The sequence below is a fragment of the Vanellus vanellus genome (assembly GCF_965231255.1).
Source record: "Vanellus vanellus genome assembly, chromosome: 10".
Classification (NCBI taxonomy): Eukaryota; Metazoa; Chordata; class Aves; order Charadriiformes; family Charadriidae; genus Vanellus; species Vanellus vanellus.
The window spans coordinates 439,118-455,362 of NC_138915.1; the positions used below are offsets into that span (position 1 = coordinate 439,118).

At 62.7% G+C, this 16,245-nt stretch overlaps 1 protein-coding gene across 1 annotated transcript in view; it reads left to right on the top strand.

Annotated features, from left to right (window-relative positions):
- Positions 1 to 16,245, top strand: part of MID2 (midline 2) — a 109,341-nt gene that overhangs the window by 62,704 nt on the left and 30,392 nt on the right. Inside the window, exon 3 of the mRNA XM_082488080.1 lies at positions 11,192 to 11,287. Coding sequence (XP_082344206.1) covers positions 11,192 to 11,287 — 96 coding nt within the window. The remainder of the gene's footprint in view (positions 1 to 11,191; positions 11,288 to 16,245) is intronic.

Genomic DNA, 16,245 nt, shown 5'->3' on the forward strand with positions numbered 1-16,245 from the left:
GGCCCAACCTGGAACATAACCTCTCCTCTCGGACCTTGCTGGGCAGAGGGGAAAGCCCCTGGGGACACCTTGTGCTCCAGGCTCGTCGCCGCCAGCAGAGCGTCCCCTCCTGCCCGTGGCAGCAGCCCATCAGGACCACCGCATCCTCCAGAGAGAGGAGCAAACGCTCCAGGGTGGCTCTGCCGCTCTGCTCCGGCTGTGAACCTCTGGGACAAACCACCGCTGAGCATCGCTTCTGGTGGGCACGGGGGCAGTTGGGGGACCCGCGCAGGCGCGAGCAGCTGCCGTTGGGTTGATGGATGCTGCAGAGCGTCCTCTGCCCGCCTGACCCGGCAGGGCAGCGCGGGGCGGAGGGCTGTGGAAGCTGGTTACCGTTCAGATGTGCTCCTCAGGCTCTGACCTCCTGCGCGGCCTGCTGTCACTCTGGCTGGCAGGCAGCAGTTATCCCCCGTGGGGTCAGCCGTGGGCAGGTGGTTAATGGAGAGGTGCGGCGGTGCTCCCGCATCCGTCGGGCAGCCGCGTGCCTCGGTGTGTGCCCTCTGACAGCCGGGGGTTTGGGGTCTTGGAGGCGAGCTGCCAGCTGTCCCTGTCCCTCCACAGCCTGGAAGGGAATGTCATAACAAGATCTGTCCCAAGATTACAGATGACCTTTAAAGCCCATCCAGTCCCCCCCCCCCCTGCCCCGGGCAGGGCCACCCCCCCCCAGCCCAGGTTGCTCCCAGCCCCGTCCAACCCGGCCTTGAACACCCCCAGGGATGGGGCAGCCACAGCTCCTCGGGGCACCCTGCGCCAGGGGCTCACCGCCCCCACAGTCAGGAATTGCTTCCCAATATCTCATCTCAATCTCCCCTCTTTCAGTGTAAAACCATTCCCCCTCGTCCCACGGCTCCCCTCCCTGATCCAGAGTCCCCCCCCAGCTCTGCTGGAGCCCCTTTAGGCACTGGAAGGAGCTCTAAGGTCTCCCCAGAGCCTTCTCTTCTCCAGGCTGACCCCCCCACCTCTCCCAGCCCATCCTCCCAGCAGAGGGGCTCCAGCCCTCCCAGCATCCCTGGGGCCTCCTCTGGCCCCGCTCCAACAGCTCCGTGTCCTTCTGCTGTGGGGACCCCCGAGCTGGAGGCGGCACTCAGACGTCCCAGTCATTGATGAAGGGTGCAGAAGAGACACCACCCAAAAAGCGGCTGTGCTGTGCCCTGCAGTGCCGTGTCTCTGGGGTGAAGGGAACCAGCCTCTGCTGGAAGTTCATTTGGTGGAAGGGTGAAGGCTGAGCTCTCCGCTGGGCGATCCTGGGTTTCTCCCCCAGCTGCCCGGAGAAGGCACACGCGAGCCCAGGAGCCGCTCCTGCTGTGCTGCGGGGGCTTTCCCCTCCGCGCACTGCGGTCGTGCGGACTCACTGCAGCAGCCCTCACCCCTGGTGGTCCCCCGTGGCTTGGGGTGACGTAGGAGCAGGTCTAGTCACCCCGGAACAGGGAGGGGTACCAGCTGGCTCGTTTTTGTCCTTTTTCTTGTTTTACCCAGGGAAGCGCATCGACGTGGCTTGCCAGGGAACAGCTCGTTCCTTGAGCGCTGCACTTGCGTGGACGAGCTCCAGCAGCACGAGGTTGTCCGTCTCCAGTGAGCCGTTCCTCCTCCGCGGTGAGGAGGATGACTCGTGCCAAGGACTTGCATGTGTTTGGGCTCCTACAGGGTCTTTGCCTGAAGGAATATTTCCAGAAGCAAAGCCCCTGTGTCGGTGAAGTAGCGCAGGGACAAAAAAAGAGCCAACAGGGAAGTGTAAGTTCCTGACATGCACGCGAAGCGACCAGACGGCAGGACTTGCCAAAACGATGCTTCAGACCGAGTCTGCAACTAATCAGCAGCTTTGGAGCAATGACAACATTAAACTGTTTCATGTGATTTTTTTCCCCCCTTGGAACTGAGTGGGACGGCTTTGATTTACGGGAGGATTAGCGCGCTCTCCCCACCCCGTTCCTCAGGTTGCCTTTCTGTAGGAGCAGAAACATTTTGTCGTTTTCTTGGGGGAATGGGGCCAAAGAATGAGTTTCTGGGAAGCGGTGAGCATGACCCCGGGTCGCTCCCGTTGACGGGCAGCGAGTTTTACCCGCGGCTATTTTTGTCCTCTCATTTCTTTAGTTGAGAAACCAGATGTACCTTAGGAAGACAAAAGCTCTGCGTGCGTTCGTGTGCGTTGGTAGAAGTTGAAATCTCCTCTGTAGTTGAGGATGTGCTTCGGTTGTGTCCCCGTGGTGCGCGAGGCTGTGCCGCGGGCATGGAGAGATGCTCAGGAGCGGTCCCAGACCCGGCGGCAGTAAAACCACGCAGAGGTCCGGCAGTTTGCCACGTTCGGAGGGATGCACTCTTGGAGAAGTGTGGTGGGCTTCAGAGAGACGTGTAGGTGCCATTATGCAGCTGGACGTTCACGGGAGGTGCTGTCCCCCTTGGTGGACAAGGACTGTCACCGGCAGAGGGAGGAGAGGGGCTCTGACAAAGCCACTGCACCTTGGAGCAAAGATCCAGGAGGTGCTTTGGAGCCTGCAGAGCTTCGCAGCACGGTATCTCCGGTCATGTCAGTGTTAAGGTCTCTTTTCCAGGAGCTTCCAGCCCCCAAAGCTGTGAAAGGTGGCTGTGATCCCTCCAATGGCCGTGTCCCGCCGGCGGGGGGGGGGGTCGGCGGGGAGGGGGTACGGTGGGTGCGTCACCACCTGGGGGGGGCAGAGGGGGGTCCGCGGAGCCAGGTGAGGGCAGCTGGCTCGCGTGTTGGCACGCCTGGCCCCCGTCCTGAGCGCGTCTCCTCTGCACCTCGTTAGGGAGCCGCGGGGCAGGTCCTGAGCAGAAGACCCAGGGGCCAAGGTTGCGCTGGTGGTGTTACCCCCCCTGAGGTCCACAGCCCTGGGCCACCTCGTTGGCGTGGCGAATGCGGGTGCTGTAGCCCTGCAGGGCTGGGTTTAACAGCAGGCGAGGAAGACGCTCCAATAATTCATGACGGGTCTTTCACCGCGAGCGCGCAGCCCCTGGCAGCGGGTGCGGGGCAAAGCGCTGGCGGGCGCGCTGGCAGCCCCCCCAAAAGCCAAAGGCGCCTGTGGTCGCATCGGCCCCGCGGGCAGCACGGCGTGGTTTGCGGCGGGAGGGGATGCGCTTGCAGCAGCGGGAGCCGTTGTAACTGCGGGAAGAGGTGGGGTTTCCCGGGGGCTGCGGGGGGCAGCGGCCGCGGGACGGGGCTTTCCTGCGGGCGTAACGCCGTGGTGGCGCCGGGGCTGCGTCAGGGGCACCGACAACCCGGGTCAGGGAAAATGTGACACGTCCTTTCATTTTAAGGGCCTCTTCACTCCGACTGTGGGATTTTCCACTGCCTCGGTGGTCACGAGCTACATCGGTGTGAATCGGACGGGTTTGCTGTAGCTCTCCTCGCGAGGGATGCCGGTCCGGTTCCCATCCTCCCGCCCGTCCTGCCAAAAACCAGAGCTCGTCTGGAGCCGCAGGAGGAGAGGAATTTCCTGCGAAGGATAAACAAGCTGTTCTCGCTACCGTGTCTTTGCTGCTGCGGGGACGGCACTCCCCTACCTAGGAGCCCCTGAGGACGGCTCTGTCGTTGGTGGCCATGGGCTACTGACGGGGCAGCGGGAGCGCCCGGGCAGAGCGTGGGGAGAAGCCCTGTCCGCTCCTCTTGCTTTCCTCCAGGCTCTTGGCGTGAGGAGGGGCGGCTGCTGCCGTCACGTCTTCATTGGTAACTGCCACTCTTCGGCGTCAGATCCTTCCAGTGCCTAAAGGGGCTCCAGGAGAGCTGGGGGGGACTCTGGGTCAGGGAGGGGAGCATTAGGAGGAGGGGGAATGGTTTTACACTGAAAGAGGGGAGATTTAGAATAGGTATTAGGAAGAAATTGTTCCCTGTGGGGGCGGTGAGCCCCCGGCGCAGGGTGCCCCGAGGAGCTGTGGCTGCCCCATCCCTGGGGGTGTTCAAGGTCAGGTTGGACGGGCCTTGGGGCGACCTGGGCTGGGGAGGGGGCCCTGCCCGGGGTGGGGGGGGGGGAATGAGGTGGTCTTCAAGGCCCCTTCCAACCCAAACCCGTCTGTGATTCTGTGATCTCTCACCCTAATGAAGCAATTTGCTCTTTGTGCTTCGAGGTTGCTCTGTAGCTCCGGCAGCTCTGCGCACACTGATGGACCCTTCGTTTCACGTCCAGACCACGGCTCCTGTCAACCAGGCACCCACAGGGGTGAAGGTGCGGGGTGGGACCGCGGGGCACATGGCCCTTGCCGGGGTCTGCCCTTGAGTCCTGCCCCGCTGCAGGGCAGGGGACGGGGCAACAGCGGGCTGTGGCGGCTGCGGTGCTTTGGGGCCACCAGCCTGAGGTTTCTGCAGCTTTGCACCCACCGCGGGGAGATGCCGGCTCTTGTGGAGGCCAGGGCGGCCCTGGAGGGCCGCCTGGAGGCTGGAGGCCCTCGCCTGGAGGCTGAGGGCTGCTTGCAGCCCTGCGCGGGACGCTGGGTGGAAGAGTTTGGTCAGTCGCGACAGATATTTTTCCTGTATCCTTTCTATTAGGGAAGGTCGACGTGTTGGAAATGTTTTGCTTTTTGGGTAAGCACATCCCTGGGCAGCAAACCCCCCTCGCCGCCCGGGGGCACCGTCTCGCTCTGCTCAGCGCCCTCCTCAGGGCCGCGGACCCTTCCCACCCCTCCGGCCGTGGCTCCGGGCTCAGGGTGGGTGGCGGGGGGCTGCGGGGCTCCGGATCGGCCGAGCGTCTGAAGGTGCTGCTCTTAAGCTCCGTCAGGCGTGCGATGGCGTGTCTGCCTGCACCTGCCGGGCACGGAGCGCTTCCCTCCCTACCGCCGGGGCAGGGGAATTTGGGCTCTCATGAAGCCTCGTGCCTTGATGCGCAGCCAGGTCCCGGGGGAGCGGCTGAGAAAATCACCCGCAGCGCCGGCGTCCAGAGCAGTGAAAACCACAGCAATTATGGGAAGGGTAAAAAAAGCTTACTGTCTCCTTAGGTGATGGGTTCGGAGGAGTCTGGCCGCTTCCCCTGGGAGGAATCGCGTTCCTCATCTAGAGAAGCCCCCGGCAGCCTTCCTTAGGGCAGCCAGGGCATGAGGCGGGGGCAGGAGCATCCCGGGGGGTCCCTGGCAGCGCGGGACCCTGCCTGTCCGGGCGATCCCCCGTGGCGTGGCCTGGGCAGCGCTGCTGTGAGCAGGCGGAGGGTGGCCCCTGGGCTCCACGCTCCAGCGGGTTGTATTTCGCTGGTGGATAACTGGGACGTGCCCCGTTTCGGAGACATCAGCGCGTGCGATCGCCCGCTGGGCACCTTCCCCAGCAAGCGCCCGCGTGGCGATTCCCTGTCCCTCCGTCAGCGGCGGACTTGCACCCTCTGTGGCGAGGAGCTCCAGACGTTACAAGCCAGCGGCCAAAGCGGTGCTTGTGAGACGCTGCCAGATATAAACCCCGATGCGCGATACCGCTGCCTGCGGGAGCCGCCGCTGCCTCCCTGCCCGCCGTGCTGCCGGCGGAGAGCTGCGCCGGGTCCGGCCACGCTCGGGGGCGCCTGGCCGGGAGCTCTGGAAACCTGCAGGGAATCAAGGCAAGCTCAAGCACTCGCTGCCTCCAGGGCCGGTGCGTCCTTCCCTCGTGCTCTGCAGGGACGGAGGGATGGGGACCCGCAGGGATGCGCCGAAGGATGGAGGGAAGGAGCCACACGTGAGCCCTTCAGCAGAGCTGCCATGCGAAGGAGGAGAAAATAGCGCCTTGCCGCTTTGGTGGTTAAACAGACTTGTGCACAGGTTCGTCTGCTCTCGTTAGGCTGGGTTTGGGACCGTCCAGTAATTAAGCGCCAGAGCTGCTGGGATCCAGTAATGGTGTCCCGCAGGGGGATGCGCAAAGCCGGCCGGGGCCGGGGGGTAAGCGTCACTAACCCGGCGTGTTCTGGTGTCTGACACGAGGGGAGACAGAAGAGGGGTTTGCTCCCCGTAACCGGAGGAGTTCAAGCCACGTTGGTTCGCTCAGTCCGAAAGAATGTGCTCAGATAAGATGCAAATCCAGTCCGTGCTAATTAGGCAGCGGCACAACAAACAGCTGCAAATTTTACATTCAGTTCGCCCTGTTTACTTCTTCTTTTATTTCCTTCTCCTAAATTTCCTAAAATCTTCTCTTTCTTTTCTTTTCCTCTCAAATTTGAATTCCCAAGGAGGCGTTGGATACCGTGTGTGCTAATGCCGACTGTTGAAGGGCCGTGCAGAGGACACCCATTCCCGACCCTGCCCTCCCGCTGCACCCGCGTCCCCGCGCGGCCCGGCACAGCGTCCCGCTGGGCTCCGCGTCATTCCCGCCTCTTTTGTCCCACTGCACGTGGGGGCACCGCCACTGAAAGGGGGGATTTGCCCCTCCGAGAGCAGCATCCAGCCCCGGGTCTGGCTGGGCTGAGATGGCTCCACGCTGGGCTGTGTGGGGTGAAGGGGACGGGCTGGGGACCCCCCAGCACCCCCGGCTGGGGACCGGGGACATCGCTTGAGCACCGCACGCCGGGGCGGGACGGGCGACTCCCACCGCAGGACGCGTGGTGCCGCTGGGGTGGATGTGACGGGGAGCCCCGTGCACCGTGAGAGGTGGCCTGTGCCAACCTCATGCGGTTCAACCAGGCCAAGCGCGGGGTGCTGCACGTGGGCCGGGGCGATCCCCAGCACAGCTCCAGGCTGGGGGGGGAATGGCTGGAGAGAGCCCTGAGGAGAAGGCCCTGGGGGTGTTGTGGGCGAGAAGCTCCCCATGAGCCGGCACTGTGCGCTGGCAGCCCAGCGAGCCCCTGGCAGTGTGGCCAGCAGGGCGAGGGGGGAACTGTGCCCCTCTGCTGCGCTCTGCTCTGGGGAGACCCCCCCGCAGTGCCGCCTCCAGCTCGGGGGGTCCCCACAGCAGAAGGACACGGAGCTGTTGGAGCGGGGCCGGAGGGGGCCCCGGAGCTGCTGGGAGGGCTGGAGCCCCTCTGCTGGGAGGACAGGCTGGGAGAGGTGGGGGGGTCAGCCTGGAGAAGAGAAGGCTCCGGGGAGACCTCAGAGCCCCTTCCAGTGCCTAAAGGGGCTCCAGGAGAGCTGGGGGGGACTCTGGGTCAGGGAGGGGAGTGGTAGGATGAGGGGGGACAGTTTTAGACTGAAAGAGGGGAGATTTAGATTAGACATTAGGAAGAAATTCTTTCCCGTGCGGGCGGTGAGCCCCTGGCGCAGGGTGCCCCGAGGAGCTGTGGCTGCCCCATCCCTGGGGGTGTTCAAGGCCGGGTTGGACGGGGCTGGGAGCGACCTGGGCTGGGGGGAGGTGGCCCTGCCCGGGGCAGAGGAGGGACTGGGTGGGATTTAAGGCCCATTCCATCCCAAACCCGTCTGTGATTCTGAGTCTGTCATTGCAGTGCACTGAAGTGCTCCCTCAGGTGTCTCCTTGTCTGTTGGTCAGATGCTCCCTCTCGGTCCCTGTCCCCCTCCGTGGAGGTGACCGACTGGTGGGAGAAGCCCCAGCGCCGCTTTGCCCATGGCGCAGGGCTCCTGCGCTGGGCTCTCTTCAGCACAATTAGAAACACCGTCAGCACCTCGCCGTAACGAATCACTTGGTTTTCTGGGCCGGCGCTGCCGGTTGGGTGGTGCCACGCGCAGAGCCGGCGGTTCGGTCCCACCTTTACTCACCGTGTCGTGCTCCAAAGCGACTTAAAACTGCGTTAGTGTCACCGGGCGGGAGCTGCGCGGGAGCCGCTCGGCAGCTCAGTCGTGTCTTTCTGTCACTTGTCCTATTGTCTGGGGAAATTCTCCCAGCGACGGCAGGCGGCCGACTCGCTTGTCATATTTTCCCCCTGATTTTTTTTAATATTTTTTTATTTTGATTTTTGCTGGGGGCTGGGAATTGGCTATAGACATCGTCTCAGAGGGACGGGTCGCTGCTGGGGTTGGCAGCAGCACACGGCGCGCGGTCCCCGGGCTGCCCGGCGGGGAGGTGGGAGCGCCGCCCCCCGGGACCCCCCGTCCCGCAGCCCCCGGTCGGGTCGGGCGTGCGGGGGGGCATTTCGCAGCTGCGGTGCCGTTGGTGCCTGCGCGCGCGTTCACGTGTGCGCGCGGGGTTTGTGTTTGTGGTTCGTGGAGGGAGCAGGGCCGGGACCTGCGTCCTTTGTTGAAAGCAATTATAAATGAACCAAAAAATGAACAGAAAAGCCCACAATAAATCACTGAAAGTAAACACTCACCAGGGTTTCCTGGGCCCTCCCCCTGGCAGCCCGCTGGGGGCTCCGAGCCCGCTCTGCTCCCTCTCCCCACCGGGCAAAGCCGCCGGCCTGATTGCGTTTCCCAGTAGGGACCAGTTGCCAGACTGGTGGGTGAGGACCTGCCGTGGAGCGCGGCTCCCCGTGCGCCCGGAGTGCCGGCTGCGCTCCCGCCGGCGGCGGGCAGCGTGCTGTTTGACAAAGCTCAGCGGGTCACAGGGAAAGCTAATATTTGTAATTTCCTAAAGTTGTCGTGAACCCCCAACCTTGACGCCATCTTCACAGAGGAATAGAGAAACCCGTATTTAGCTCAGCTGCCTGTTTGGCCTTTGGGAAAAAAAAAAAGGAGAATCGGGAAGTTGTTGCTCGTTGTGCGCGTGACTAAGTAAAACACGACCACCGGTGCTCGCGCACCAGCGCCACGCTGTTCATCGCCTTCGGTCGGTGCCAGACGGATTGATTTGCGTCTGCTGACCCGCGGGTGAGGGGGTGCAGCCGCTGAGCTGCTTTGTCAGAGCCGCCGGAGAGGGTTTGGTGCTGAGGGGGTGTTCCGCGGGCGCCGCCGTCCCCGGGCGAGCGCGTTCCCCCCGCCTGGGCCGCCCGGACCCTTGGTCGCACCGAGCGCCCGTGACTTTGCCTCAAGGACGTGGCGGTGGCTCCTTTTTTGTCTCCGTTTTCTCCCTTCTCTTCCCAATTGTAGAGAAATCAAATATTCTGCGTTTCAGGCCAGAAGGGGAATGTTTGGGGAAATTATGAGCGTGTTATAGCGCAATTAAAAAACACCCCCTATAATTGCTGTAATTTATGTATACCTACAAAATAAGCAGCTGGCGTAATCAAAGCTTCGAGTATATTTTATTTGTTTCAGCAAATTAAACAGAAGGAAGCGGTTCCATCTGCGTTTCCACGTGCTGCGCGAGGGTTTGCGGCAGCCGGCGGTGCCTCGCCGAGGGAGCCCGGCGCAACCGGGAGCAGCCGGAGAGGGTGCTCGCGGCGGGAGCCGTCGGTAATCGGAGCGGACCACCGCCGGCTGCTCCGGCGGCGCTGCGGTGTCCGCGTGCGCTTAGCGCAGGGATGAGCGCTCAGGGACAGGTTTTGTGCACGTTTGCGGGTGGGGGAGGAGCGGTGCTGACCCCCGGAAAACTTGGGGTGCCGCAAACGGGCTCCGGGCTCCCGTGCTTCAGCGAGCGTCCCCAGCTCGTCCCCCTGCCCGGCCCCCCGCCAGCAGCCCGGCGGCACGAAAGCACAGCGGCCGCGGTTTCAGTGCGGTCGAGTTGGTGATGAGGAAGGTAATTAGCAAGTTAAACGTTCAATGCTTTAGTCAAATTACGTTTCGTAACATCGAGCTGTAAGGAAGGAGGGTGGCGGGAGCGGTTAGCAGCCGGCGCTGTCGTTATCGAGAGAGCGTCGCCGTGCGAAGCGCTCTCCAGGTAGCGAAGGCACCCTGCGCTCTGGCGCCCTGTCAGGCCCGTTTCTCTGTTCTGCTTCACCCGCCGTCGGCGAGCAATTTGCAGGTTTGCAACCGAGCTCCGAGTATTTTAGGAGCCAGTGGTTTTTCGGGAGCGAACGCTTCGCCGGTGCTTCATGACTATCGTTGGGCTCTCTTGGCTAACCGGCCCCGAACCGTGGGTGCCTGCAGGGAAAGGCCGTGTCTGTGGCTCTGCTGGGGTCTCGATGAAAGCCTCGGACTGCACTTTCTAGCCGAGGATGAATAACACACCACAGGGATCCTCTTCCAGCCCTGAAGTTTAAAATATTAATAGGATATCATTTTCCCGACAAGCGTTGCAACAGGTAGCGAGCACTTTGTTATAAAACATTTCCTCTTAGTGGAGCTGCGGATTTTAATGGAAATGCGGCGTCACTTAAATTATTGATATCCAAAAAAATACGAGTCCACTGCCTGTCCACAGATATCGGGATCTTTTCAGAGGGGCCCTGCAGGCGCCCAAGCAGACGGCGGTCCCCGGGGACCCCCGCGCCGCCGGGGCTGCGATCCGCCGGTGCTGCCGGTGCCCTGGGCAGGGAAACACCAGCGGCTCCCGGTGGGGACCACAGCCCTCTCCCGGGGGCTTTTTGTCTCCGGTACCGACAGAGGATGAGGAGGGGAGAGCAGGGATGGAAGTAGCAGCAGGTGGTTCAGAGCGGCAGCCCCCCCCCGGCCGTAGGAGCAGAAGCTCTTTGTACCCTCATGAGACGGTAGGACGTGGCGGGAGGGCTCGGCGGCGGTGGGGGGCTTCAGCAGGAGGTGGGGAGGGCTTTGCCCCGCGCAGAGTGAGCTGTCCCCGTGGCTCGGTCGGGAGCTGCCACCGTGCTCTGCCGCCCGTGCCCGCGTTGCTCCGGCAGAGGCGGTTGGCAAAGGAGAGAACCCCCTCTCTGGTGGTTCACCGGGCTCTTGTCCGGCTGCCTTACCGCGTGCAAAACGAAGTGACGGCGAAAACCGCCGCGCTGGCTTCTTCCCTGGTCGGAGGGTGGGGAGCAGCACGTCCAGCCTCTCCCACCGTGTCCGAGGGTTCCGCAGCAGCGAGTGGTTTGGGGACAGTTTTGAGAAATTTAGATACTCCTGATGTTTCTCCGGCTGCCCGTGAAGTTTTCCAGGGAGCGCAGGAGGAACCGGGCTGTGCTGCAGGAGCGCAGCCCAGCGCGGCCCCTCAGCCCGTCTCCCGAGGGGCAGCGAAGGGCAGACACCCACGTTGTCACCTCCAGCTGGTGACATCCTCGGGGCCACCGCGGTGCCGAGCGCGGCGGCTGCCCCGTCTCGGGGGGGTAACCGCACTCGCAGAACCCACCAGCATGGGCGGGAGCTGCCAAGAAACCCAAGAGCCTTCGCCCAAAGTTACTCAAGTTGTCGCTCCCGCAGGCGGTGTGTTGGGTGGGAAATGGTCTCGGTCGCTGATGGGGGACTGGGGACAGTCCTCCGGCTTTGCTGATCTTTCTGTTTTGTCTCTCTTTCTCCTCTCCCACTTCTGGACTCGCAGCAAACCCTGGAGACGAATCTCACCAACCTGGTTAAACGCAACAGTGAACTGGAAAACCAGATGGCGAAGCTGATACAGATCTGCCAGCAAGTGGAGGTTGGTGAGAGCAGTGGGGGGACTGGGGGCGATGGGGAAGGCGCACCGGGAAGCTCCTGGCTGGAGTGGCGGGATGCATGGGATTGCTCCTGTGCCCTTTCCCCGGGGGCTGCCCTGGGGATGAGCGCGTGGTGGGAAGCATCGCTGGTGCCGAGGGGCTGGTGGGAGGCGGAATTCTTTTGGAGAGTTTAGTCCCGAGTGGTGGCGGACACGGGGAGGGTTCCCGGGGGTCTGCAGGAGAGGGTGGCGTGACTGGGAGCCACCGGGAAGGGACACAGGCTGCGGGACCTGCTGGCTGCTCTGTGCACGGGGGACGGCGGGTGCTCCTGGTCGCAGCGCAGGTGACACCGAGCAGCAAATGCAGCTCGGCTCGCGGGGAGGGGGGAGGCGGCGTTACCCCTCCCATCGCTGCCTCCTGCGCTCCCGTGCGGTTTTGCCGGCAGCTCCCGCTTCCTTCGGTGCACAGGTGGGATGTGCCGGGGCTGAGTGCTGCACAACCCCCTCTGCAGCCGGAAGGCATTGGCCAGAGTTTGCTTTGGAGGCTCAGCGCGCCGCCCGCACCCCGCGTCAGAGCCGGGGGCACCTCCAGCGGTGCGCCCAGAAACAACAAATCCCTTCAACCGTGATGCCGCCGTGCTTCACGTTCCCTGTGAACCACCTCCTCTTTCTCCTCTGGGGCTGCTGTTAAAGTAAACTAGTTAGTGTTTGCAAAGCGCTCGGATGGCAAAGCCGTCGGGACGCGGCCGGCTGCGGAGCGGGGTTGGGGCAGCAGCTGGGGCAGTGTCGCGGAGTGGGACCCGCCGTCCCCACCGCCGGCGCGAGAAGGGAGTCGTGGTCCCGCCACTGCAGCTTGGACCCAAACTGCATCTGCCCGGGCGGGCGTGGGAGCTCCCGGGTCCTTCTCAGCTCCAGGGTGTTTGCGTTAATCAGCTCCAGGGTGGTTGCGTTAATCGTATTTTAACCCTCTGCTCTCGGGAAGGGGAGGGCAGGACGTTGTGCAAAAGTCCTCTCCGCAGCCTGATGGAGAGGAGGAGGGAAGCAATGGGGGTCTGCAGGGGCTGGCGAGGAAGCGATATAAAATCCCCACAGCTGCTTGCGAGCATTTAATGGGTGGGGTGTGCTCCCACCTGGGAAGCGTTTTGGCTGGAGCAGAGCCCCATCTCAGGAGCGAAGCCAAGGAGCTGGAGTCAGCTTGGAGGGGGACAGAGGCACGGGCAGCGATACTGGGAATGACTGGGTGCGCAGTGGGTGAGATGGTCCTCCCCTCCGTGGGGCTGGGGGGGGGGCGCAGGGACTGTCCTTCTGGGCACTGCTGCTCCCCGGTGCTGCGGCATCCACCGCCGGGGAGCTGCGACTGCGCCGCCTTTGCGGGTGAGTCTTTCGCGGCGGTGAAGGATGTGCCTACATCTGCAGGGCTTGGCTGGACCAGGGCTGGTCGCGAGGGCTCCTCTTCCCCAGGGGGTAACGAGGGGTCAGCTGTGATTTGGGGAAGCCCTCTGGGGGTGAGGTGCTTTGCACGACACAGCACCCAAAGCAGGGCTGATGGGGCTGAGCCTCCTGGCGGAATCAAGGCTCGCTTGACTCGCTTTCCTCCTAAGGATTTTGGCATAGCCTTACTTTTCCTATGAGCATGAGAGTGTTTTTCTGGACTTTGCTGCAAAAGGAGGACTTCCAGGCGTTGCCTCCAGCCGTTGTATTCCCACTTTGCTGTGTAGTTTGCTGCTGCCTGGGGCAGAAGCCCTGGGAGAGCCTCCCTCATCCTGCTCTTCCCTGAGCTGCTCAAACGCGCCGTGACATGAATGCGGAAGCGGAGGGTCCCGGACGAGGAGGAGTGGAAGGGATCATCATCCCCCATGGGCGCCTGTCCATGGATGGCTGTTCCACCCAGCCCTGAATGGGCGACGGAGACGCTGCCTCTTCCCGTGGCACCTCCTGCATTGTGCTCCTCTGTGTCAGGAACGTTTTACCGAGTCCACCTCGAAACTTTCCTGCTGCAGTCGCAGCCTGCAGCTCTCTGCCCCGTCCTGTCCGCTGTGGACACAGGGGAAAAGTGATTTTGCTCATCCCTCCTGCAGCCCATAACGTACGTGCTGACAGCCCATCCTCCCTTCTCTTTTTTTGGGCTGAGATAGTCTCATTATTGTGCATGTTGGGTTTTTCCCTAAGTTTCTTCAGGGGCAGCCTGGGCTGGTGGGAGGTGGCCCTGCCCAGGGCAGGGGGTTGGAACTCGATGGTCTTCAAGGTCTCTCCCAACCCAAACCATTTGATGGATCTATGATAGCACTGTTCTCAGTTTCTCTGCAATCCAGACTGTCCCCTTTTTGTCCACACTTCCATGGCGATGCAGCGCTCTGGACTGGTGCGGTTCCCCAGCCAGAGACCGCTCCGCTCTTCTCCCAGTGCTCTGAGGAGAGGGGAAAGGGTTATTTTGGCCGTCTCTGGCTATAACCCCATTCTGTATCGCAGGGCGGTGGCTGCAGTTTCCCCACGCGTGTCTCCCACGTAGTTTTTGAGCCATCCCACCTCAGCCCTCGTTCCTCAGGAGGGCGCAGTGCCCTGCGCTGGTCCCCGCCGAGCCCCCCCCCGCTGGGTACGGCTCGCTGCCTCCTCTCGAGTTCGGTTTGGCTCGGGGACGGCCTCACCCTGCGGCAGCGCGGGCAGAGCGACTCGGCCGCGGCCCCCCGGCGCAGGCGGGGACGATGTCCCCATCCGTGCGCCACAGCAGCTTCCCCTGGCAGGGCACAGCCGCTCCGCCGCTCTGCGGCGGAAGGTCTTCTCCTCCGCTTTCCATCCTCCTCCCAAGCGCCCGCGCTCTGCCTCCCGGCGTCCTGCCCGCCGCCAGCCACGGCCATCGCCACCTCTCCTGCCCGAGCTCCGCTTTCCGCAGCGGAACAGCAGCGTTGAGGCGTGCGCCGGCAGCGGGTGGGGGTTACGGAAGGCATCGGAGGAGGAGGAGGAGGGGGAGAGGAGAGCGCCTTTAATCCCGCTGAAGAAAGGCACCCGGCTGACCTTGCTGCTTTGGCCACTGGATCTGCGGGGCTCCCCGTGCTCCCGGGGGGCAATCGGGCGCCGTTTGTCTCGTGGCGGAGGGAGGTGTCGGTGCGAGCGGTGCCGGCGGCCTCTCGGCTGCGGCTCCGGAGTTCATCAGCGACGCGCGCCCGGGGAAAGCGTTCAGGAGGAGGAAGGCGGCTGATGCCTTTCTGTTGTTTCAAAGTGCACATACCAATTAATAGCAAATTAATTTGCAGCTTTGTTTGCTGAAGTGATACATGGAGAGAGGCTGTCGCAATTAGTTTCTTCTTAATGGGCTATTGATTTTTATTTTTTTTTGGTTGCTAAATTAAGCAGCGGTTCCTTGAACCAACACCTTTTCAGAGAATAAAAACACCGGGCTGCTGCCAAGATTGCTGGTGTGGATTTGGGGGGAGTTGGGGCGTTTGCCAGTGCCTGAGCAAACGTGACAGCAGCCCAGAAACCCATCCGTGTCCTGAGCTGCATCAGAACTGTGGCCACCTCAAGGGAGGGGACTGTGCCCCTCTGCTGCGCTCTGCTCCACTCTGGGGAGACCCCCCCGCGGTGCCGCCTCCAGCTCGGGGGGTCCCCACAGCAGAAGGACACGGAGCTGTTGGAGCGGGGCCAGAGGAGGCCCCGGAGCTACTGGGAGGGCTGGAGCCCCTCTGCTGGGAGGACAGGCTGGGAGAGGTGGGGGGGTCAGCCTGGAGAAGAGAAGGCTCCGGGGAGACCTCCGAGCCCCTTCCAGTGCCTAAAGGGGCTCCAGGAGAGCTGGGGAGGGACTCTGGGTCAGGGAGGGGAGCCGTGGGACGAGGGGGAACGGTTTTACACTGACAGAGGGGAGATTGAGATGAGATATCAGGAAGAAATTCTTTTCTGTTCGGGCGGTGAGCCCCCGGCGCAGGGTGCCCCGAGGAGCTGTGGCTGCCCCATCCCTGGGGGTGTTCAAGGCCGGGTTGGACGGGGCTGGGAGCGACCTGGGCTGGGGGGAGGTGGCCCTGCCCGGGGCAGGGGGGGGACTGGGTGGCCTTCAAGGTCCCTTACGACCTAAGCCATTCTATGATTCTGTCACGGCTCTTTGCTTGGCCCTGGGTCCCTCCAGCCCTCGCCGGGGGGATACGAGCCCTGTGGGCCAAGCCGCCGGTGGGGATGCGGGGATGCTGCCTGTGCTGCCTGGAGCCGATTCCCCGCGGCCGGGCACACGGGGATGCATTTGCTGCCGGTTGTTCTTCACCATCCCCATCCCGGAGGGTGGCTGGGGCTGAGGCCAGGAAGGTCCTTCCTACCCCCGCGTTTCCCGCAGGCAGCATCAGGGTTTTGTTCTTTGCTCTCTCGATGAGGTCCTTGTTGCTGCCCCGATGGTCTGGAGAGAGGAAAAGAGTGCAAACGCCCTTTCTGAGAGCGCCGGCGGTGCCCCCTGTGCCGCCGTCGGGCGCAGCTCCCCACGGGGCTGAGCGGGTTTGGAGCGGGTAAGGTAAAATGGACACAAATGGGTGTCTTGCAGGCAGAGACGGAGCCAGAACATCATTGCAGAGCCCTGGTGACAGTCGCCAGCGCTCACTGCTCTTATATAGGTCACGCTTTGACTCCAAGACCCCGCCGGGGATGGAGCTGGGGTGCATCTGGATGTCCTTCCAAACCTCCTCCTCCCCTGAATCCTGCCCCAGCATCTTAACGAACTGACCGTGAGGAATTGAAAGCTATTTGGTATTTCTTTCTGATTCTGGAAGTTTCAGACCTCTCGGCTGTCGTTTTCTACATATTTTAGGAGTTTTCAGCTTTGTCAGTCATTCTGCTTAAAATAACAGTTGAAATACATTTCTCAGCCCTGCTAAATGCACAGTCCTGCCCTTCGGAGGCAGCTTCTCAGAGAGCACGTTACAGTGTGCGGTAGAAGACATCTCTGCCCCTCTACGCTTCCCCGTGAGCCTGACCGCGGGGGATTT